The sequence below is a fragment of the Chinchilla lanigera genome, unplaced genomic scaffold, assembly GCF_000276665.1.
Source record: "Chinchilla lanigera isolate Chin_1 unplaced genomic scaffold, ChiLan1.0 scaffold00086, whole genome shotgun sequence".
Lineage (NCBI taxonomy): Eukaryota > Metazoa > Chordata > Mammalia > Rodentia > Chinchillidae > Chinchilla > Chinchilla lanigera.
In genome coordinates, this window is record NW_004955487.1 from 1904946 (window position 1) to 1929350 (window position 24405).

General features: G+C 48.8%; 1 protein-coding gene across 7 annotated transcripts in view; it reads right to left on the bottom strand.

The window, feature by feature from the left end:
- The window catches only part of Rnf144a (ring finger protein 144A), a 101381-nt gene that overhangs the window by 20767 nt on the left and 56209 nt on the right, over positions 1-24405 (bottom strand). For all 7 annotated transcript variants that reach the window (XM_013504375.1, XM_005404353.2, XM_005404351.2 and 4 more), the window contains 3 exons: positions 9911-10056; positions 2198-2302; positions 2027-2087 (listed from right to left, as the gene is read on the bottom strand). In XM_013504375.1, the coding sequence (XP_013359829.1) occupies positions 2027-2087; positions 2198-2302; positions 9911-10056 (312 nt within the window). The remainder of the gene's footprint in view (positions 1-2026; positions 2088-2197; positions 2303-9910; positions 10057-24405) is intronic.

The window sequence follows — 24405 nt, forward strand, 5'->3', positions numbered from 1 at the left end:
GTACCGGAGAAAAACCAAAAAAAAAAAAAGAAAGTTGAAATTATTAGGTAGGAAAATTTACCCAGCTGCATTTTAAATTAAATTCAATGTCATGGAAAGTTCATGTTCTTATAACCCAAACAACTCAAGGTTTCTGTCAAGATTCTCTCTGGAAAATATTTTTAGAAGGGCCTAAAAGTCTTAGGAAGGCAAATTAATCAATTCTGTAGGTCCTCAAACCCACTCCCACTGCACAACACCCCGTTTATGCTAGAAAATGCCCCAAAGCACATCAGAGATGTCCTTTAAACAAACAAGCTCTTGAGGACAAATTTCAAGGCTGTGACAAAAATCTTGCTTTTTTAAACATTAAGCTGTTGTTGTTTTTGAAAAGTAAGCCTCCAGAGGAAATATGGTTGTCTTGAGCATTTCTTTTAAAAATTAAAAAACAAAAATGAAAACAAACAAACAAACAAAAACCTCTTAAATCCCACAAGCAAGTTTTTTTGGTCCAGTCTGCCTAGTGTTCTCACAGTCGGTGTTTTCGTGTAAACCTGTGGTCCTGGGTTGCAGCAGACACAGGCAGGACCTGGACCCCAGGGGTGAACAGCTCTGCTGTGGGTTTGGGAACCCTAGAAGTGTCCTCGAAATGAAGCCCTGTAGAAGAGGCATCTCCTGCTTATCTGTCCCTCTGCCCTTGTGCGTAGCAGCCTTGGGCCCAGAATATATGTGAGAATGAGGCCAAACACTCTCTGCAGCTCTTTAAAATGCCATTTTAGGGCTGAGTGTGGTAGTGCACGCCTGCAGTCTTGGCAATCTGGGAGGCTGAGGCAGGAGGCTCAGAAGTTCTAGGCCAGCCTGGGTAACTTACTGACTCCGTAAGACTCTGTCTCAGAATTAAAAATAGAAAGGGCTGAGGTTGCAGGGTTCAATCCCCAGTACTCCACAAAAAAAAACAACAACTTATTTTCATGATGTTTCAGAAGGCAAACAACATATTTCACTACTTTGCAGTATAACTCCCCAAATCAAAGGTGCCGGGGATATAGCTCAGCAGCACAAGTGCCTGTCTGGCAAGCACAAGGTCCTGAGTTCAATTTCCAGTACCAAAAAAAAAAAAAACAAAAAACAGGGCATGGTGGTGCATGACTGTAATTCCAGCACTTGGGAGGCTGAGGCAGGAGATTGTTGCAAGCTCAAGGTGAGCCTGGGCTACAAAGTGAGCTCAAGTCCAGCCTGAACTGCATAGTGAGACCCTGTCTCAAAAGGGCAAAAAAAAAAAACCAACCCAAGTCAAAGCTAACGTTGCTCTGTGTACACAAGCGCCAACTCATTCCACACAGGACCTCAAAAGATCCCCAGGTCTGCATCAGGCCAGGCCCAGGAAGAAGGGCTGTGCAGGGCTGGCAGGGGGTGGTCAGGCTTGGGTTCTTAACCTCCAGCAGAGTTAGAAAGCAGGGCAGGGGGCAGCAGCGCCACCTGTCAGCACAGCAGGTACTGACAGGTCCACCTGCTGGCTGTGGCTCCTTGTGAGACACAGATCTCAGTCACCCCCAGCTCCAGGCACCACCCTTGCCCTTGCCGAGCGCTGAATCAGTGCAGCAGAAACCCAGACTCGGCCTGCAGCTGGGACCACAGTCACGGCAGGCACCGCAGGCTCAGTCTCTGGACCTCTTCCCGTGAGTTCGTGCCATTTAAACTCATCCACCTAAGAGCCCATCCCTGGAGACATTAGACCATCACCAAGCTGAAGAATCATGTCCCACAAAGGTCATGTCTCACAAGCACCCCTGAATCCACAGTTGCTACAGACAAATGGTGTTTCCTGGGCTCCTCCTGCTACTGATGGGTCACCAGCCAAGACATGAAAGCTTCCAACCGCTCAAATAATTCAACAGGTCAGCTGAATCTCAGAAGTCCCATGGCCACCAACATTTTCACACTGGGGTAGCATTTCCACTCCCATCCAGTGACACCTAGTTGCATCCCCCAGCCTTCTCCCCGTCGTATTGGACATCAAAGTTCCCTGATATACTGAGCCACCTACCTCTTTCAAATTGTAGTTTTTTGTATCTTTGCATTATTTCAGCTGCGACCATGCATTCGATCTAAAAGAGAAAAAACAAGGAGTATAACAAACAGAGGACTAAAGAGAAAGCAACATAATGCTACACAGACCCTGCCATGCCCCACACCCAAGGGCCTAGTCTGCACGTACCTCGTTCTCCTGCAGGTGGCCCTGCTTGGGACAGGCAGCATCCGGGCAGCTGATCGCAGTTTCAAGTCCTTCTTTGATCAAGAGCTCCACATACTGTTTCAGGCACTGGACGTAACACAGAGAGGAGTGCATCAACATCTCTTCCTCCTCATGCAAAGGCCCAGGGATGCGTGAAGGAAACAGCCAGCCACTCCGCTCTTCCCATTTTATGTCTCTTACCATGTAGCTCCTAGCAACCACCCAGGGAGGGCCCTGCAGGTTTGATTCATGTGCCAAGAATTTATGGGACTTCACACTGGGTCAGCGAGCTGAGGGTGGGTTGAGCTCTGCACACAACACCAGGGAACACAAGACCAACGCTCCACGCTCAGCAGGGAGAAAGGACAAATCTGTGTAGGGGGGGGCACTAGGAAAGGGCATGTCATACATACAAGAGAGATGTTTCAGGCACCTTACTGAATTTTATTGTTCATTGTTTCCTTGATTCTTCAGAATACCTTTTTTTCTTGCAGTACTGGGAATTGAAGCCAGCGTGTTTGTACTGAGCTACATCCCTGGCCCATTTTTAGTTTTTTATTTTGACACAAGGTCTTATAAGTTGCTTAGGCTCAGCCTAATCTTGCAGTCCTCCTGCCTCAGCCTCCCAGAATAATGGGATTACAAGCACGAGCCACTATACCTTGATAAAGGAGCTCAAGGGACACTAAGGGTGGAAAAGCCCAGGATAGGCATTCTCTCTGAGACACCAGAGGGCAGGACTGTCAGCAGTGTAAGGAACACACAGGGCTGGAGACAGAGGGGAGAGGTCACACCAAGTCCATGAGGCCTGCACAGTGGTCCTGCTTAGTTCAGAGGTGAGGAAGGGGTGTCACAGTGGCACGGAAGTGGGGTGTCCTACGTAGGTTCGTTTAACATGAGGAGGGAGCAAGACTCTTGAGGGCTTTGGAATCAGACAGATAGAAGCACCCCCCCCCCCCGTTCCTCCAACGAGAGGCCATGAACCAGTAACTTGATACACGTGACCATCAATTCCTCATGACAAAATGAGGTGCCCGTATGGCTGGACCTTGTATCAGTAAAACAGAAAGCATCTAGGATGGGCATGGTGATGCAGCCCTGTAATTCCAGCGCTCGAAGGATCATTGCTCATTCCAGGCCAGCTTGGGCTATGCAGTGAGTTCAAATCCAGCCAGAGCTACATAGCAAGACCCTGCCTCAAAAGAGAGAGGGAGAGAGAGAACCCAAGAGCACTTATAGCTATCATGATTCCTGGTACCCGTCACCAGCAAAGAAATCAGTGCCCGTTGTTACCTTGTTTGTCTACATACACGAAGAGGCATTAAAAAAAAACAACCCCTATCAACAAGATCATAATTTTACTCTCTATAATTAAGTTTACCTAAATTAGAGCTTTGGGGGATATTAGAATATCTTAAATCAAGGGAATGTGGAAAACCCTAATGATATTGGGCAGGGCAGTAGATAATGACAGCATGATTCCCCCCAAGAAGCAAAATACAGCAATTAAAATGGGCAAAATGTACACTCTGGGGCAGACTCTGAACACCGCTGTTCAGGAGCTTGCAGGGGCCCTTAGCAGTGAGTCATGTCTGGCCGATGGTGAGCAAGAATGGCCCGAGTTCGCCACAGGAGGGCCTCTCGGTGTTGTGCGTGCAGTGCTTCTGTCCATCTGTTTACTACACAAAGCCTGGAGAGGTCTGGGTGCCGCATCTTGTAACCATCTAAACAGCCCCGTCTCCTGCCAGAGAGGAAGTGGGTCATGACTCAGCGTGTTTTCCCATCTAACAGCAAAAAGATGTCTTGAAATGAGCATCGGAGAAGAGGGAGACAGAGACACAGCTGCAACGAGAAACACATGGTCCAGAGGCAGACGGTGACGCAGTTTGTGATTATCAGATCTATTGTACCTTGTTTGTTTTTTATTTTTTTGCAGTACTAGGGATTGAACCCAAGGCCTTTGTCCTGAGCTACATCCCAAGCCCTTTTTAAATTTTTCATTGAGACAGTTTCCCCAGGCTAGGCTGGAATCTGAGATCCTCCTGCCTCTGGCTCTCAGAATACTGGGATGAGAGGCGTGCGCCACCAGACACTTCTGTTGTCACTTTCAGTGCCCAAGGAGCACCAGGCCCTGAGTCCTTCGTATCTGGCAGTGTGCAAACCTTGGAAGTGCCACCTCTCCCAGTTGCTAGCTGGGCAAACAGAAGCTCAGGTCAGTGAAGATCCAGCACTAAGCCGTGCTTGGTAAGCACCATTCCTGGCTCTCAAACCCCAGCTCTCAAACCCTGTGAGCGGGACTCGAAAGTTGATGCGGCTTTTGGTTGCTAAATTTTTTACATTTTTGTTTGCTTCTTCCTTAGAGACTCTTTCCTAAATAGTCATAGACAAAGTGTTTACTGTGACCTCCAACTTTTTTGCAGAACAAAGAATGACAGGAAGCTGCTTTCCCTGGCCGTGTCTGAGAAGACACCGAGCAAACACTGGGCCCTGATATCAGATGCTCAGGCCCTGCTGTGGGAGCAGATGCGGCACACACTGCGCTCTGCCCCCAGAGGGGCTGGACACGGCCAGGTGAGGCTCTGACTGGCCACCCCGAGGAGCGAAGGAGTCTCCTGACTGGGGTCGGGGAAGGAGGCCAGACAGGAATGGTTGGCCCAAGGGAGTCCAGGAAGGAGCCTTAGCCAGGCGAAGACAAGGAGGGAGAGGGGCAATGGAGCCAAAGAATGTTCCAAGCTTTCCATTTTCCACTGTGGCTTCCAATGCTATCAAATCTGACAAAGAGCCAGCCCACATTTCTCCACCACACCAGAAGCTTCCCGCCAAGGAGCGGGGGGCCACATTGACCCATATGCCTCACTCCACACTGCAGAGTCTGAATTTTGTGTTTTCCCCTCAAAGGCCTATTGGCTACTGACTACCCTAACAGCAAGAGAAAATGCCCTGAAACTGGCCCCTAGGAAGCCTGCACAGCTTTGGCCTCTAAGGAACTGGAACATCTCACCCAGGCAGATCCAAACAGAAGGAGCAAAACCCCAGAGAAGGCACTTATTTAAGGGGAAGGGACCCTGGAATCAGAGAGTTGGGTTTGCAGCCCAGCCTGCCCACAGAGCGCCTTGCAGCCAGGCCAGGTCCTCATCTCTGCTCTGCCTCCTTGGGCGTGTGGTAAGCACGGCAGACACAGAGAGGACAGTGTGGGCTGTAGAAGATTGCTGGGATCCCCAAGCCTTTCCCCAGCCTTTCTGGAGCACTCAAGAATGGATGATCTTCTATGCTTATTTGCCTCAATAGGAAGTTGTATGAGAATGAGAGCTGTTTATTAGTTTCTTTCTACTCCCCACACCTAGTGGTGCTAGGAATTGAAAGTGGTAGGGAGCACGGGATAGGTCCATGCTGCATAGATGGACAGATGCAGGATAGATGGATGGATGGAGAGAAGGATAGAAGGATGGATGGAAGGATGGATGGATGGACGGATGGATGGACAGATGGATGCTAAATGAGTAGATGGATGTTTGAATGGATGGATGGACAGATGTTTAGATAAATGGATGGATGGATGGTAAACAGGTGGATAGATGTTTGAATGGATGGATGGATGGAGAGATGGATGGAAGGGTATGGGTGTGCAGAAATGACCAGACACCTGTGGAGAACCCTTTCCCTGCCTCTCAGGAGAGGACTGAAGACCTGGGACAGAGACCACACTATCTACACATGGCTATGGCAAAGCACAGCTGGGTGCGTGGCTCCACTGTCTGCCCAACCAGCACTGCTGTGCCGTGACACCAGCAAAAAGCCCCACAAGCAAATCTCGAGGGGTGGTTTTGGGAACCCAGATAAAACTGCCCGCAAGCCCACAGCTCCTATTCTGGCAACAATGATGACCTTCCAGACTACAGGACATGATTTTAATAACAAGCCAAGAGTCTAAAATATTAAGGCTGCTTCTGTAAAGTTACTGCATTAAACACCTCCAAACCTTAGATGTAAAAAATATGTTCCCATCTTCAAATCCTCCCTGCAACTCTCACTCACAAAACCCTCCAGGTCCTATACAAGTGTGCCCTGTGAGCTCTAAGGCTGTGTCCCTGGTGTAACCTTTGAAACTTCGTATGGTTCCTAGGGTGGGGTCCTTCAAGTGTAGAACAAAGAACAAGATATGAGATTACATCCCTAAAACCCCAGCACACTGGGAGGTTGAGGCAGGAGGATAGCAAACTCCAGCCCAGCCTGGACAACTGACTGACTTTTCGAGACTTTGTCTCAAAATAAAAAATAAAAAAGGGCAGTGGGGATGTAGCTCAATGGGAGAGGGGGATTTTAATCTAAAGAGCAGGTGCACTGGAACGTAGAGGCACGCAGCAAACATTCCGGAATGGCTGCTTCCACCTCCCCAGCCTGCAGAACCCTTTTTAGGAGCTGCAGAATTCTGGCCATGCAGTGGGCTTCTCAGAACAGTGAGAAGACACGGACCATAGGCCTTTGGTATGGCACGAACCTTCATCCACCAATGGTGCACCCCTTTGTCTTTTATCAGTAAGATTTGGAGGCCCCCAACAGCCCAAGATAAAATAGAAGGCCTCCAAGTTTGAGTCCCTGGGTCACACCGGTCTGGCTGCCATCTGCAAACATGAAAAGGGGAAGGGCGCAAGACAAGGGATGACTCTGCAGGAAATGAGCCCTGCTGTGGTCCCTTCGCCGTTGGGACCCGCACCGGCCACCCCATCCTCCTGGGGCACACTTCCCCACCCTCACCCGCGTAAGGCACACTGAGCCCCTGCTGTGCTCTGGCACCCTGACAGCTGGGGTCCCTCAATACCGTACCTCTCAGACCCTGAGGAGCACCTGGGCTGTGCCCCGAGAACTGCAGAGACCTTGGACCTCCAAAACCTCACCTCTCAGAGCAGCCAGGAAGCAGGGCAGCTGCCAGGCCTCCTTTGCCTTCCCAGGCCGCTGGGGACCAAGGCTCGCAGAGGGGAAGGCAAGTGACCACGAAGCCTCAGCTGCCCCCTGCGCGGAACACTGCCGCCAATGGCAGACAGCGGGGAGCTCTTTCCATTACTTTAATTTTTCACAAATAGCGGAGGGGGATGGAAATCAGGACTGTTTTCCTGCTTCTGGGATCTCTAGAATGGCCTGGTCTCACATTCCCTGAGTTAAGCTTTCCGCTGGGAAGAGCGCTGCTTATTTATTTCACTACAATTCCCCAGAAGGAGGAAACCAAAACAAAAACAATGAAATGCAAGCTGGTCGGGGAGGGCCGGACACTTTCAGCAGGAAAAGCACACAGCACAGCCTGTGGCAGCCTGCAGGTGAAGGAGGAGAGAGCAGCGGAAGTCCCCAAAGGCTTTGGCAGAAAAGGGCAATCTTGCAATTAGTGTGGACTGTAAAAAATGTCCCTCCGGGCATCAGCAAGGGGTGCTGCAGAAAGCTGCTTATTTCAAGTACCTTGACAAGCTCACCCTCTCAGCTCGGCCTCCAGAAAGCGCTGAGCACACACCTGTGATAACTGCACAAGGTCCCCCTCTCCCCCTCTCCCCCTTTCCCTCCCTCTAAAACCATTTCCCCTCCTGCACTTTGAAGTTGTTTTCCCAGGGCTTTCACGAAGCACGTCTCTGGGATGTCAGCTCTAGCGCAGGGATCAATTCACTTCCATTCAATTTGTGAGCCCTGATCGATTTGCTAGCATGAGCCCTGCACTTAGCGAGGTGTTTAGCGGATGCAGGAGAAGCCAAGTCTTCTGGGCATAAGAAAGAGGCAGCAGCAAGAACTCAGAGGATGGGGGACTTAAAAGCAGGCAAGGCTGGGGCTCCTGATTCAGACTCTGAGAAGATAATGGGTGCTGGGCTCCATCCCAGGGCAACTGTGAACAAAGCCTGCAAAGCAAAAGCATGAACAGCATCTCCACAAGTGCAGACAGGCAGAAGGACTACCTGAGTGACAGACTCTCACCTCCTCCTCTAAAAAGTGCACAGGCAACTGCCCCTGCTGGCAAGTTAAGGTAGAAATTAAATTCAGAGGCAACACTTGAACTTTCTGTTTCCCTGATTGTTTTCAGACAGGGTCCTGCATTGTAGTATAAGCTGGCCATAAACTCACTATGTAGCCCAGGTTGGCCTCCAACTTATGATGATCCTCCTGCCTCGGCCTCCCAAGTACTGGAACTAGAGGCATGCACAAGCCTGCCTCAGCAGCACTCTTGGATTTTTAAAGAAAGTTTCCCTACTCGCTTAAAAGTCATGACTGTGGCAGTACTGAATTTGGGGGCTTTACTGACATATAACTGACAAATAAAAATTGTATATGAACCAGGCGTTATGGTGCACACCTGTAATCCCAGCACTTTGAAAAACTGAGGCAGGAGGATCACAAGTTTGATTTCTGCCCGGGGAACTTAGTAAGGCCCTGTCTTAAAATAAAAAATTAAAAAGGCTGAGGATGTAGCTAAGTGGTATCACTAAAATTAAAAAATAATAATAATAATAAAGACTGTGCATGTTAGGGGCACACCCTAACCCTGATGTTTTGATGTATGTTAAGCTTTTGTTTGTTCTAGTGAAAACCATTCATGTCTTTCAGCAATCTCCTGAATAGAATACAGCACGACCAACCACATTCAGCACCGCTCAGACCTCCAGAATGCCTACATCCTGCAAAACTGAGACTTTATCCCCTCCTCCCAACATCGCCCGAGTACCGCCAGTGCCGCACCACTCTCTACCTTGGTGAGTTTACTCTTTCCACTTCTGTTTGGGAATAAGACCAAGTAACATTAAATGATAGCAGCTACAAGTAAACTCATTTTCTGATTTCTCACTCACTCTTCTTTCCCGATGCATAAAAATTATAGGTTGGAGTTAGACACAAAACCAAAACTTCCTGAGTTGGAACTCCATTTTCATTAAAACACAAATTATCTGGGATCTATTTTTAGCCCCTAGGGATGTTGGCTCCATGTTAAAGAAAGTTCACTCTAGCTAGATACCCTGTTACAGTCTCAAGCAAGGCATTTGAAATAAATTAAAATGAGAGGTGAGAAAGCTTTTCCAGTCGGACAAGAATATGTGCCGTGACCAGTTCTCTAATTCATGTAACCAGCCAGCTTTTGTACTCCAAGGAACCCTCTGATACAGCTTAGCTGCAATTCCCCAAGTGTCCCTCTTGTGTGGAAGGGCCCTGGATCATGGGGTGCTGTACTCATCCATGGATTTGTCCATGGCTGAACATGCTCTTTCAAGTGGGGCCAGTCACTGGCGAGGGGTGACCTAGAAGGTGCATTCGTGTCCCCAGTTCCTCCCTTCTCTCTCTGTTTCCTAGTTACCGTGAGGTGAGCAGCTTTCCTACGCCAGACCCTTCTGCCATCTTGTTTGTGCCTTGGATCCAGTCAACCATGGATGGGAAATATGGGCCAAAATTATAAACTCTTTTTTTCTAAGAGTTGTGAGCATCAGGCATCTCATCCCTTAGACAAGAAAGTGATTAAGATACCCAGGTTGGGGCAGAAACCTTCTACTCTGGGCTGCTGCCTGACTTACAGACCTCTCTACATCTAAAAACAGAAGCCATGCAAAAGCCTCAACAAAGAGATTCTATCACCCCACAACAGTTACTCAAAAGCATTTCTTGGAATGCCTGGAACCAGAGCATAATACTCCCGATGGCTCCAGTGGAACATGACCTTGACCCGAGACCAACCAGGGTACAGAAGATGCACTGGCACTGGGCGATGGTGGTCATCTGCTCCACTGGGTACTCCCCGAGGCACAGCTTGCAGGATACCAGCGGGTCGAGGGCCAAGTCCCAGGTGGGGCGGTACCGTGCTGTGGTCATTGCAGAGCAGTCTGAAAAGAGAGACACATGTGGTCAGAGCTCCGGCCTATGGCCTCTGCGGGACTACTTCCAGGGCCTGGCCAAAGACGGGGCCAGGAAATATACAGAACTCATCTCAGTCCTCTGAGCTTTTTCAACCAGGGTTACTGACTTGGATCAATGGTGGATCCTTTACCATCCTGACAATAACTATTTTTTTAATTTTTATTTTTATGGGTTCACATTGGCAGGACATATTGGACACATTCTTCATGGGAAGACACTACATATACATAACACGTCCTAATTCCATGTTTCACCAAAAATATGATCTATAGGGAAAATGAGTGCTGGCTGTCACAATGGTGATGGCCAGGGTCATGCAGACTGGGCAGGGGTCAGCACCTATCCTTGGGGGCTCCCAGCCATTGCCTATTGACTGCGTAACTAAATGTTTCCATCTGAGAGTATTAAATCCCCCCTAAGCCCCCTTGATTTTAGCCTCCTGCTTCAGTCTGTACCCAAACTACTATAATTCCAGCACTCTGGGAGGCTGAGGCGGGAGGACTACAAGATCTAGTCCAGCCTGGGCAACTTAGCGACTCAGTGAGACTCCAGATCAAAATGAAATTATAAAAACCAGATATGGTAACCCATACCTGTCATCCCAGCACTCTGGGAGGCTGAAGCAGGAGGACCACAAATTCCAGCCAAGCTTCTTCCAAAGAACTCAGCTATTGGATTGAACCATTTTTATTGTGTTTTCTCAGTGCTGTGTTTTGGAACCACAGCCTTTGCACTGAGCTGCCTCCCCAGTCCTTTTTACCTTTTTATCTGGAGGCAGGTGTCTTACTGGGTGTCTAAGATGCTCAGCAAAAACTGAAGCCTTGCAAAGCCTCCCGCCTGATCATGAGCACAGTGACACGGCCCAAGACAGTACATGCAGAACCTTGGGCTGAAGTTTCCTGGGGGGGTGAGGCATCCCCTAAATTTCCCCCTGCTCCCCATCCTGGCAGGGCAATATCTCCCAAGCAGTTCCCTGTCCTGAAACCTCTCTGGCCTTTGTCCTGTCTTTCCTGTCTCCCAAGGTCTTTTCTTCCCAGCTTGGGATCTGGACTCTTCCTGTTTACAAACCCTCCAACGTGACCCAGGGCACCGCATGGAGGGCTTGCTCTGCCCAGCTTCCTTGCTTTCTGCATGACCCCAGACAGTGTGACATCGCTGGGGCCTCTCTTCTGCTCCTGACCAGACCCATAACCTATGGGTCTGAAGCAGATTCGGTTCTCATGTGCGAACCACATCTGTGTTCTTTTCCCCTGAAGAGTCCACAGTCTCTGAGCTGTGCTCCACATGGCGATTCCAATGCTGGCCACAGTAAGACTTCCCTCTGTGTTAAGTGTGCATCGTAGAGAACCGTCACGGGCCTTCCTGTGTGGGTGGGAAGCCCTCAGTCTGATCCTGCAAACGCTGAACAGCTGCAATTTTGCAACAGGAATTTGCTAAGAGAATCACAATGCACCAAACAAGAAAACACAGGCTTTGTTTTCGTAATGTGAATGTCAAGGCCTAGGAAGCAACAAACTATTTTAAGAACATCTGGGTGATTACACATATTATTCAATTTAAGCAATTTGAAAATGTTTGTAAGGCAAGTAACTTATTAAGCACCACTGAGGTTATGGAAAAAGCGGTAGGTCGTGATGCATGAGGCTGGGCCTAGAGTATAAATGAATTAAAGAGCAGAGCACAAGAGAGAGCATGGAAAATGGGGAGGCGGGTCTTTTTGCAAATGGGAAGGGGACCGAGAGACACAGGGAGGGGAAGGGAGAGAAAAAGAATGAAGATGTATGACACATGCACAGCGACTCTGTGTGATCATTATGTACTGGAAATCCGGATATATAAAAATTGAAGGTAAAAACCAAGGGGCCCACACATGACAATAGTCCAAGCAGTGTATTAAGATCAATGCAGTTGTTGGCTCCAGCCATCCCTTCTGTCCCCTGCCACCCTGGCCACCTGTAAGTGCAGTGAAGGAGGACAAGGGAATCCGGCCCGTCCTGCTCCACCTCTTACTTCGCGACTCCTCAGGGTCCTTGTGCTCCCAGAGGTGACCAAGTCTCACCGCACTGCCTCCCTGACCCAACTTGCTTCTCCTTCCCCACCGCTTCTGCAAACACCACCAGCCCTCCACACTGAAGTCCACCCCGGTGCTCTGTGAAGTCTCCCCGGTTGCTTCTTGTCCCTGCTGCTGCCTGTGGCCTACCCAAGGGCCTCACAGTGTCTGCTGCCAGAGCAGAGTCACCTCAGAGTCCCCATGTGCAGTTTCCTGGGTCCAACTCAGACCAGCTAAAGCAGAATCTTGGGGGCGGGTATGCACACACTGCAAGCTGTGTGTTTATGAGCCTTTCAAGGGACCCCGATTCACAACACAGTCTGAGGGTCAGGGGCCTGTGTCATTCCACTTGATGCTCTGCTCACTCCTGCCACCCAACTCCCAAGCCCCTCATCCCAAGTGACATCCAGACCGAGCACCCTGGGTCAGCGTCTGCATAGCAACCTTCAATCTTCATCACACCTCCTTCCGGGTCAGTGTGCTTCTTGAGGTCTATGATATGTATTAATCTGTCACCTTCTGCAAGAGGAGGGCGTGTTACCTAAAGGTAATGCTGGGCACAAGGGGATAATCCATAACCACAGCAAATAATGAGGTGACAACATACATAGTAAATGTTTAAATTAAAAGTAATTATTACAGTAAAAGACACATTGTCAAGAATCCCCCTCAAAATCCTCCCTCTTGCTTTGAACACACTCATCCCAGCATTCTTGCCACTTCCTGGAGCAGCTCTGGAGTCCTCTTTCCTGAGTGTCTTTACGAGTTGCAATCAAAAATATGGTGACTGCTGCTGCCAAGTGCCATGGACAGAAAGGCAGCCTGTGAAGACACGATGCGGTGTCCTTATCCACCTTGTACATCAGATTTGGCACTGTGTGACTTCTAGTTCCTCCTCAAAATCAAAAGGACCATGAAAGGGAAATGTTTTATATCCATTCAGGACATTGAGGCAGCCGGGACAGTGCAACTAAAGACACGCAAGTCTCTTTATTTATAATTGTTTAACTCCTTGGGTTTTGCTAGGTGACTGACTAACCTATACTCACACTAGGAAGTGTATTCAGCAGAGCTCAACTAAATTGCAAACACCTTTTCTCGTGGGACAGCTCCCTATTAAGGTTCTGCAGGAGGAAGAAACTCCTCACTAAATTTAGGGATTGTGGGGAGCAGAAACAGCAGGAACCTGACCCCCAAAGGAGGCCCACAGACTAGAGGGCGCACTCACCTGCCTGGGCCACCACAGTACAAGGGCAGTGGGTGACAATTTCACAGGAGGAACTGCCCACTGCCATAGAAGGAAGCGGAGGCTGCATGCGCATGATAGGAATGTGTATACTGAGTATACTGTGTACTTTTAAAATCCTGCCTATCTGGGAGTGGTGTCAAATGCCTATAATCCCAGCCTCAGGAGGCTGAGGCAGGGGGATTGCCACAATTTTTGGCCAGCCTGGGCTACATAGTAAGTTCAAGGCCAGATTGAACTACATAGCAAGACCCTGTCTCAAAAAATCCAAAGAAAATTTAAAAAAATAAAATCTTTCCTAATCCATCTGTCTACACCTTTTACTGACTTGTTCTAAAAAATTATTTTTCTGTGACAGAAGCCAGTGAGCATCTGTAGCCTGTGCCATGGAGGGTGAGGGGTGGGCCAAGGTTTCTCAGCTCATTTTGGGGGGATGTTGTCCAGTGACAGGGGCTTTCTAAACCTTTCCTGTGCCCCTGTCAGGGTGTGAGGTAGGTTGGTCGCTAGAAGCTGCCCCACAGTAGGGAGAGGACAGGGACTGGCCCTGGGCTTACAGCTGACACTTCCCTCCATCCCTGGTGTCTGTGCCACCCGTAGCACAGCTGGAATGGAAAGAAAAGCCAGGACAGGGACCAGCTCTCTGCCAGTGACTCCCAGGACTCCTCAGATCTGAGACATACCCAGCTTTTGCACAGCACAGAGATCCTGCTGGAAAGGGCTCTGGAGAAACATCCAGCCTCCAATGGGGCTGGGCTAAGCCTCTTCCTCCCCGGCCTCTGCAGATCTGCAGGACCGATCAGCTTTTGGAAGCAGCCTCCTCCACAGGCCTGGCCTGGGAAACAGCTGCCGTCCACGCAGCCAGCTCGCTGTCCTCATCCAAGCTTGGCGCAGAGGAAGCTGCCCTCCTCAGAGCACCGAAGAAACACTTGCATACAAGTTTCCCATTTCCTGGTAGCTTCAACCTCATGCTCTGCTTCCCACAGGGGGCCCCAGACTCAAGAGAGCTTTTGACCCCAGTCCAGGGATGAAAGGCAAAGAGAGACAGAGGACCCATTATTTCAACTCCAGTGGATGTGTCCAGATAAATAGGAACTTTTGGTTACTGGTGAACAAGGCTTTAAAAATCAAACATCAACGTTAAATTTTAATGTTGAAAGGGGTCTTCAGATCGTTTTTCTTTTCAGAGCTGTTTCCTTGCTCTGAAGGGTTTAGAGATTTGCTAAGGAGCCAGGGCGCCCACCTCCACCCCCACACGCCACCTTCCTCTCTGATAATGAAAAACCTTCCTGGCTAGTGACAGACCCTCTCCTTCTTGCTTTGTTTTGTTTGCAGGTAAGGGCTCAAGGAAAAATAAGCACATCTGAGCAGGGTATGTCCATCTAGGATCAACCTTGGAGAGCTGTGGCTGATCTGATTTTAATCACAATCTGATACACAAAGAACTGTCTATGGGATTGGGGGCAGGAGGCTGGTTGCTACCAGCATTAGGCAGGATTTTTTGGTGGGGTCCTCCTGTAAATCAGTGCTGAGCACCCTGGAGACCAGGCCAGTGGCCAGCTTGGCAGGGCCACAACCGCATCATTCATTAACCCGGAGCCCTGCAGCTCACAACAAGCCTGGGAGGATTTGGGGTTTGGGGCTTACCAAGCCCTTGAGTGAATGGGACAGGGAGTAAGTCACGGAGGAGACTGAGTGTGGGGAACAAATGGGGTGAAAATGTGGCAGAACAGATAGGTAGAAAGGAGGCAAGGAAAATTTTAATTTTAAAAAAATTGTACTTTTAAGATGAGCGCAACTTTCGGGACACTGGGTTAGCCCAGCACAATCCATATGGGCATTCTGTGGATTAATTTATGTTTTTCCTCTTTAAGACTCATCACACTCCAAATTCCTTAAGGACACTGGAAAGCCAACAAATTAGCTGATAAAATAAACCTGATCTTAAGATAAAGGAACAGATTGAGAGACTTCAAGAGATGTTTAAAAACAAAAACAAAACAAAACAAACCTAAGCTCTTATCTTCACTTTTAAAGTGGGCTATTACGTTTGGGGAGAACGGTCATTTTTCATATTTTTTTTTCTTCTTTTTCTCTGTAAGCCAAGACCAAGGTGGAACTCCATGTAGACTCAAATATTCCCCCACTGTCTCAAAAGAAATATAAATGTTCCCAGTTCTAGAAAATAATGCACCTTACTTTATGAAAGTCTCAGTGTACATTTTTCTTTCCTAAATAAATCTCTTCCATGCCTTTTATACAGTAGTCCTGAAAATTCTTTTATTGCAATGGGAGTCAGTGAATGTATTCTGTGGGTAGGGTAGGTTTAGGCTCCCCATCTCTGCTATGGGAACCGCCTGGGATCTTTTCTGATAACAGAAACAGAAATCAAAAATCTAGATTTGCCTGGCTTGGTGGTTCACACCTGCAATCCCAGCTGCTGGGAGGCTGAGGCAGGATTACTGCAAGTGTGAGGCCACCCTGAACTACATAGGGAGACTGTATCTCTTATAAAAAAAAATCTGGATTTAAACTCAGCTTTGGCCATGGCTGATCATGCAAGCTGGAGGCTGTCACTGTACCTTTGTGGACCAGTGACCTCACCTGTACCCAGGGATGCTGGCTGGGGAGCTGGCTTCATGATTCCTGGAAGCTGTGATCTTCTCTGAGCTCACGACACCCTGGCTGTGCGGGCCACCTGAAGTCACATGACCAGGCTCATTATGGGAGGAGGACGGGTAACAAAGTGAGGTGGGGAGGACAATAGAATGTCCTTCTGAGCAGTCAGCTGCAGCCAACCAATGCCAGCTGGAGGAAGGGATGCTTCCCTGTGTCCTCCACCCTCTCCAGAGCTCTCCTGCCATCCCAACCCTTCTTCTTCTTCTTGCATTCATGTGCCTCTGTCCCTCCCCTGATGCTTTACCAATACTAGAGAAATGCGTCAGGTATGGGGAACTCCTAAACTCTGCTGTTGACACAGGACTACAGAAGCTGGAAGCCACGGGGATGGGAAGCCGCCTGCAGAGCTGTTCAAAGCCCTTTCCCCAGAGAGGTTCGGCCTCTGAAGAGCTCAGCATAAAGGAAGGGAGGAAATAAAAGCAGCATGGTGACAAGAGACCTGCTCCAAGGGCCTTTGAGACGCAAATGGACTCACCCTCATTTCATCAGTTCCAGGCTGCCATTTTTACTTATCCCCAGCACTTCCACCAGAAAAGAAGGAAACCTCTAGGTTGCAGAGACAAAGCACACTCCCCATCACACCACGTTCTAAAGGGTCTCATGTCCAGTGTATTTTGCTGCAGTCCTTGCTTTTTAATAGCCAGATGAAGACCTCAAATAGGGAAAAGTTGATACTATCAACTCCCTAGGGCTGCAGCCAGCTGAGCTTGGCTTCCAAAGTAGACACAAAAATGGGTTCCATGAGGGTTCCAGCAAAACAAAGAGAGGAAACGGATCCTACCATCTCTTCTCAGAACACGTGCACGTCAGGATCCGCTAAGTGGTAGAGGCTGGGGACATTCAGGGTACACAAGACTATGAAACACACACATGGGTTCAGGCTCCTACTTTTCCAAGGGGTACCAATATGTTAGGATGAATAAAACATTTCGCCACTAAGGAAAGAGATCTGAGATGCAAAACATGCCCAAGCTGGTTTGAACATCACACATGTACTGAAATATTTCACGGCACCCCCAAAAAACGTGTAATTTGGGGCCAAATAAAAACACACCATGAATAAAGCATAACATAAACTACAACCGCTACAACTACAGACAGATTATCTCCTTCCAATCATACATTAAACAGACATCTTGGACCAGGTGTTGGAAAAGCTGGCAGAGTACAGAAAGATGCCCTGCCTGGGAGACAGGAGATGAATACGCGAGGCACATCTGAAAAATTGCCCACTCGTTGACCGACAGTGTGTGCTCGGGAGAAAAATGAAGCGAGGCTGGAGATGCAGCTCCACTGTAGCGCACTGGCCTAGCATGCAGGAGGCCCTGGGTTCAAACCCAGTCCTGCCAAGGGGCATTCCGGAGAGGGGTACTTGGGAGAAACTGCGCTGAGCGCCATATCCACAGAGAGTCATTTTCTTTGTGTGTGGTGGGGACTGTGTGGGTAAGAGATCGATGGATGTGTCCGGTGTGATGAATGACAAACGGATGACGGCGATTAGTCACCTGCTACACGTGCTTGGAAAGAGGGGCGGCCCGGGGTGCTGGCAGTGTGGGCACGGCAGGCAGACAGACAGACAGAGGCATCAAAGGCCATGCCAAGACCTCTGATCCACAGTGAGCTGCACCTCCTTGGGCCCTGGGGTGGGATGCACAGTGTCACTCCCACTTAAGAGTATAGCTTTGGGGACATCTGAGTCCCCTTCTTCCCTGTACCCCTGTGTGGGTGACACCATGTCTCCCACACCAGCAGGTTTCTCCTGCAGAGACTGTCAATACCGGGCCACATCTCAATTTATTTTATTTTATTTTATTTTATTTTATTTTATTTTATTTTATTTTATTTTCAACTCTTTCAGTTTTTTGTTTTTTGTTTTTTTAACTTGTTTGTTTTGTTTTTGAGGCAAGTTTTCGCTTTGCAGTCCTGGCTGGCCTTGAACTCACTACATAGCCCAAGCTGGCCTGGACCTTGAGGTGATCCTCCTGCCTCAGCCTCTTGAGTGCTGGCATTAAACAAAGAAACAAAACACTACCAAAGGAAAGAAACTGAAGCCAGCAGGGCACAGAAGCTCTTGTAGACCCTGGTGCAGAGGTGCTGGCTGGTGACAGGCTGGCTGGCTTTGGGGGTTGGGATTCCTGATAGGTCTCAGGAGCCAGGACACTCTGCCAGGGCCTAGAATCCCACAGGACACAGTGGGTGAGCGGTCAGCACCAAGAAAAGGAAACCACCTGCATCCTGAAACATCACTTGGTATTTGCATAAGAACACACAGCCTCCAGCATCCTCCAGTGCTAGGAGGCTGAGGACAAGCTCAGACCTGGGCTTCTCTCTCTAAGGATGGCCCCAGGCTTCTTCTGAGGGTCACCTCCCCACAGCTGCTGCCTGACATCCTGCACCCCCCTAAGCCCCGGAGCTCAGAGGTACACAGTCCCCAAGGATCGCTTCAGAAAGAGAACACAGCGGTTTCCAGACTTGTGCAGGAAAGAAACCTGGAGCCTGGAAATCCCCATCCCACTCCCTGAGGCCCAGTGGCAGCTGTCCCTGGGGACAGACTGCATCCACACAGCCCCCTCACCAGGCAAGCCTGGCTCTTTCCTGCTCAGAAGTGCAAAGAGGAACATCTGCTTTCCCTCCATGCCCAAGAAGCCCAACTGCACAGCCACCTGGGTTCCCTGCCCTGCAGACCAGCAGCAGCAAGGCAAGGATCCCCCTCTGCCTCCTTGGAATGCTGTGTTCCTCCTGTAGGTGTGACTTGAGCCGACTTCTAGTTACTAACAGTTATAACGCACACATGGTGCCATCGCTAGGCAGAAGATCCTGCATCCTATTTCACAGGGCCTCAATTCTTTTCCACTGTGATAAAGATCGGAAAAGTACGAAAAGGCTCCTCATAACCAGGAGTGGTGGTGCATATCTGTAATCTCAGCACTAGGGAAGGCTGAGGCAGGAGGATCAAAAATTCGGGCCCAACAGCGACTTTGCAAGGCTCTATCTCACAGTAAAAAATAAAAAAAGGTTGGGGATGCAGCTCAGTGCAGAAGGCCTTGGGTTCAAATCCCTGTACTGCAGCCAATCAATCCATCAATCAATAAACAGATAAATATCTCTTGGTTTTAAAAGTCAAGCACAACAGCCTACAGAATCAGTACCACTTCAGCAGTTTGAGGTGATGATAATATTGCCATCTCTTGTTAGGCTTCCCCAAGCACACTGGTCCACCCTCCGTTAAACAGCCAACTTTCTCAACCATCTGAGATTCTCCCCAAAATAGAGACCACCCCCTGGACCTATCCCTTCCTCTTTGTTTCATTCCAGAACCTTTTTCTGATATGTTCAACACATTCTTATTGTTTTCCTGTTTTAATTTAAAAAGAAAAACCAATAGCAATGGTACAGAACTTGAAAACAAGACGATAGGAAATTAACAATGGTTTTTATATTGCATGTGGTTATCTTCCAGGTGGCTGCTCAGATTACCAGATACAGGCATGCAAAATTATCTTTCCCTTGAAAAGCACATCAATTCCACTGGAGAGTCAGTGTTACCATGCAGCTGTACAGCAAACCTATTCAAAGGAACAATCATTGCTGTCTGTTGTTCTTTCCTTTGCTGCTTAGTCAAGTGGAAACAACACCAGCTTCCTTGGGCAATGCCAGCATCCAGCAACTGTCCGGCAGCCGTAGTGCCAAGCAGATGTGAGGGCAGGATCCCGCACACAGCACAGAGGACCCATGAACCTAGTTCTGACCAATAAAGGTGCAGGACATTTGAAAGACACTTAGAACTGGCTGCACTGGTTTCTAACATCTGTATTCCAATTTGTATTTTGCAATCTGAAGTCAACACTAGAGAGAGGAGAAGTTAATTCACTTATCTTCCATTTAACAGACTAAGAACTGAGGTTGAAGTAGGATATGCAAAAGCTAGGGGTGGTGGTGCATGCCTGTAATCTAGGCACTCTGGGAGACCAAGGCAGGAAGACAGCAAGTCCAAGGCCAGTCTGAGACTCAGTCTTAAAAAACATTGTTTTAAAACTGCTGGTGATATAAGCTCAGTGTGAAGGCCCTGAGTTCCACCCCCAGAACCATCAAAAGAAAAGCAGTAGAAAGAGCAGGAGAAGGTGGGGGAGGAAGAGGAGCAGAGGGAGGAGACACAGTCTGCCCAGAGCAATAAGCAACAAACCTAGGATTTGCACCCAAAGGCTCCCATAGTCTCAGTCTACTGAGAACCAGCAGGCAAGTCCACTACGCTGGCTTCCCAGACCTTGGAGAGGACCAACCCCCATGCAAGGCTTCTTCCCCACACAAAGGTGCGGCTGCTGATCCAGCTGTTTTGCTTTAAGAAATACGGCGCTGCATCCATTTCTTTCAGCTTCTCGCACTTGAAAATGGTATCTTTTTCAAAAAGCAAAGACAGAGCTGTCTTTCTTTTCCCTGGCCAGGATACAGAGACCCAGGGTGCTAAATCCCTGGCCACATGCACACAGAAACACCAGGCCTCTCCTCATGGGCAGTCCCAGCAGATGGCTGTCCTCCTACAGGGGTGATCAAAAGACGAAGTAAAACATTTAAAAGCTTTATTATAGTTGGGTGTGGTGGCACACACCTGTAACCCAGCCAGGAAGATGGCTGTGAGCTTAAAAACAATTCAGTGCCAAACTGGGCTATACACAGTAAGACTCTGTCTCAAATAATACATGAATAAATACAATTTTACGATGCTTTGGGCCGGGGATATAGCTCAGCAGCACAAGTGCCTGCCTGGCAAGTGCAAGGTCCTGAGTTCGATTCCTGGTACCAAAAAAGAAAAAAAGATGCTATATTACAGTAAGACACATTTATTTTAACCTTCCTCAACTCCCCCTCACTTCACACACACGCATCCCATCATCTTTGCCACTTTCTGCAGCAGCTCTGGAGTCCTCTTTCCTGCGGGTCTTTGAGGTGTGATTAAAAATACAGTGAATACTGTGGCCCAGTGTCATCCAACATAAAATCAAGCTCATAAAAATGACACTGTGTCCTCACCCACCTTGTTCACTGGGTCTGCCATTGTGCAACTTCTGGTTTTTCTCCAAAGTCAAAACGACCATGAAAGGCAAATGTTTGCAATCAATTCAGGACATGGAGGCAGCCAGGACAGTGCAACTAAAGACACTGAGGAAAGAGGACTCCAGAGCTGCTGCAGAAAGTGGCAAGAACAATGGGATGAGTGTGTTCAAAGCAAGGAGGAGCATTCTGAGGGGGAATTCATGGCAATGTGCCTTTTACTGTAATAAATATTTTTTCTTTAAATTTAAACACCCACCGTATTTTTTGGTCACACCTTGTCTGTGGTGAGAAAAGCTGCTCCCCCACTGTGAAAGTCCCCACCTCTCCATGAGCAAAGCTGGGACACCAGCAGGACCCTGGGTTCCTGGACAGGACTAAAACCACAAGCAAGGGTCCATGCACCCCACCTCTCTGGCTCTTGCTGGGAAACAATTATACCACCCACATCCCAGGTGCCTACTCTGGAGTCCACTTCACCGCATGTATTGGAAATAAAGATTCTCCAAACTCTTCCATTCTTCAGTCTTCGCTGAGGAGACCCCAAACTCAGACAAGCTCGGAAGATGGAGACAGAGGTCACAGCACATACACGGCCATAGCACTATCACACAGCCCTTCTGTCCCCCTTTCCCACGCAGCCAATACCTTCCCCCTGGCGGGCCATGCCACGAAGCCTCCACAAGACAGAAAATCAAACTGTAAATCTTACTCAGGATAATCTCCGACATAGTGGTGGTGATCTTCAGAATATTCACAAAAAGAGAGGGAAAGCCCCAGGTTGGGAGGGCCAGGACTCTGACCACAGAACCAGCCGTGCGTTTCCTGAGCAGGTAGCTTTGTGCCCAGCACCAGCCTTGGGAGAGTTGGACATAATCAGAGAAACTGATGCAATCTTCCCTGAAGGGAAATGGAGATGGCAGCTTTTAATTATTCCCAAGAAAACCTCAAGGCCAATCTGGGATGATTTTCAAGTCGAGACGGTGCCCACTGGGACCAAGCAGCCGAAAAGCACACTTCACACCTGAGTCAAATCTGGTTCTTACTCCTAGAAGCACCCTAGGCTGCCTGCGCTTGAGGGTCTGGACCCAGGGAGGGGACACAGTGGTGGAGATGGTGACCGGTCTCATGGGAGGAGCAGGTGTTCCTGAGCACCTGGAGCTCCAGATCAGCGAGGAGACATCAGCCCAGGTGGCAGCACCGGGAATAATGACCTGCTGTGTCCAACTGATGCCCCTAGCTGCACGGTGGCCTCGGCCACAGGAAGGACAGCTGGGAGCATACTGACATTCTGCAAAGGAACAGGACTCTGTACCCAGGGCCTCAGAGAACACAGGTGCCTGTGTGCTGCTGGTCCCCAAGTGTCCTCTCCTCCCTGGCCTAGATGAAGAAGAGGACAGGTGGGAGACTGAGGTGCAGTCTCTAAGCGCCGCACACCTGCCAAAGTCACCACACACCCACCTATGTCACCACACACCCACCAGTGTCACCACACACCCACCAATGTCACCACACACCCACCAGTGTCATTACCTCATGGGTCTGAGGCTCCCCAGAAATGCAAATTCCTGGGCACTGCCACCCAGCGTGTCCTGTAACCCCTATGTCTGCTGCCCATGTCTTTTGCTTATTTCTTTTCCCTCTTTCCAGAATTAAACGCTCTAAGAAGGCAGTGAGTTTTTTACCCAAGAATTTATACCAGTACTATCTCAGAGTATGCATTCCCTAAAATCTGGCCAGCAAGCCAGATGTGTTGGGAGTGCAAGGCCGTAATCCCAGAATTCCAGGAGGCTGAGACAGGAGGATCAAAAGTTGGAGCCCAGGCTGGGCAACTTAGTGAGACCCTATTTCAAAATAAAAAAATTAAAAGGTCTTAGTATGAAGGTCTTGGGTTCAACCCTCAGTCCTGCAAAAATGAACTAAAAAAAAAAAGAAAGAAAGAAAATCAGTCAGTAAAATTTATCCAAAACTGTGCACCACACTTGGAAGCCCCATCCCAGGGTCATGGTCACGTCCTGCACAGCCTAGTAGCACTCACCTGCATGCCATGCCCGCCATTCGGCACAAGGTACTACATGGGGGAAGTCAATATTTATAGGGCGGCTGGCTCGATCACTACTAGCAGTGAGGTGTGATTTTCTTTGCTGTGAAATAAAAATATTCGCTCAACATGGACTATTGATGTTTGATGTGGATTTGGGCCCCATAAATCTATGTTCCCATTTCCTGGAGAAGCTGGCACTGGGTGGTGATGGGGTGGAAAGGGACCAGGTTTTGCTTCCTGAAAACAAGCAGGCCTGGCTCCCAGCCCATGCCTGTCTTTGGACGCCCTGCGGCCTTGGCTCAGCTGTGAGCTTTCTGCACTGCGGCGCTCATGTGCAAGATGAGGGGCTCATTGTCCTTGTATAAAGTCAACGGGACATTCTTGGAGCTATGAGTGGTGGTGCATGCCTATAACCCCAGTATTAGGGAGGCTGAGGCAGGAGGATGGCTGCTAGTGTGAAGTCAGCCTGGGCTACAAAGTGAGCTCAAGGGTAGCACAGACTACATAGTGAGATCCTGTCTCAAAAAAACATACAAATTTTTAAAAAATGGTCATGGTTGAAATTGTGCTAACTGGGTAGCCATCTTGGGGAGTTAACAAACACAGGTTGAAAGGTCGTGCACATGGAATGACACTCCCCAGAGGTGGCAGGCAGGACTGGGCGAGGGACTTCAAAACATTTCGATGCTTGGATCAGGTAGCCCCATTCTTGGGAATTCATCCACAGAATAAGAAAATGTTCACTGCAGCATTTCCTATAAAATTAGAAACCTGGAAGTGTACCAACAGGGTATTTTAAAAGGGATCTCAGAACAGTAAAAGCAGAAAAATCAAAAACTACATGCCGAAGAATGTCATTTTGTAGGATTAACCGGGCCTTCAAGGTGTGATTTTGGTAACTGAAGGGTAAGAAGAAAAACCAGATACTCGTTAGGCGGTCACCAGAGTGAAGGAAACGGAAGACACACTGGTGTGGTTTATAGCTAGATGTCCCACTAAAGCCTCATGTGCTCATAGGGGAGGGTTTGAGGAGGCGATTGAATCATGGGGGTGTGATACTTATTGGTGGATTAGTCTGTTGATGAATTTATAGGTAAAGGTGATGCTGGAGGTGAAGCCTGATTGCAGGAGGTGGACACTGGGGGCGTGGCCTGCAAGGGTCCAGCCTCCTCTCTAGCCCCTCCCTTCTCTCACTGTGTGTTTCCTGTCCACCATGCCATGAGCAGCTCTTCTCAGCCAGGCCCATCTGC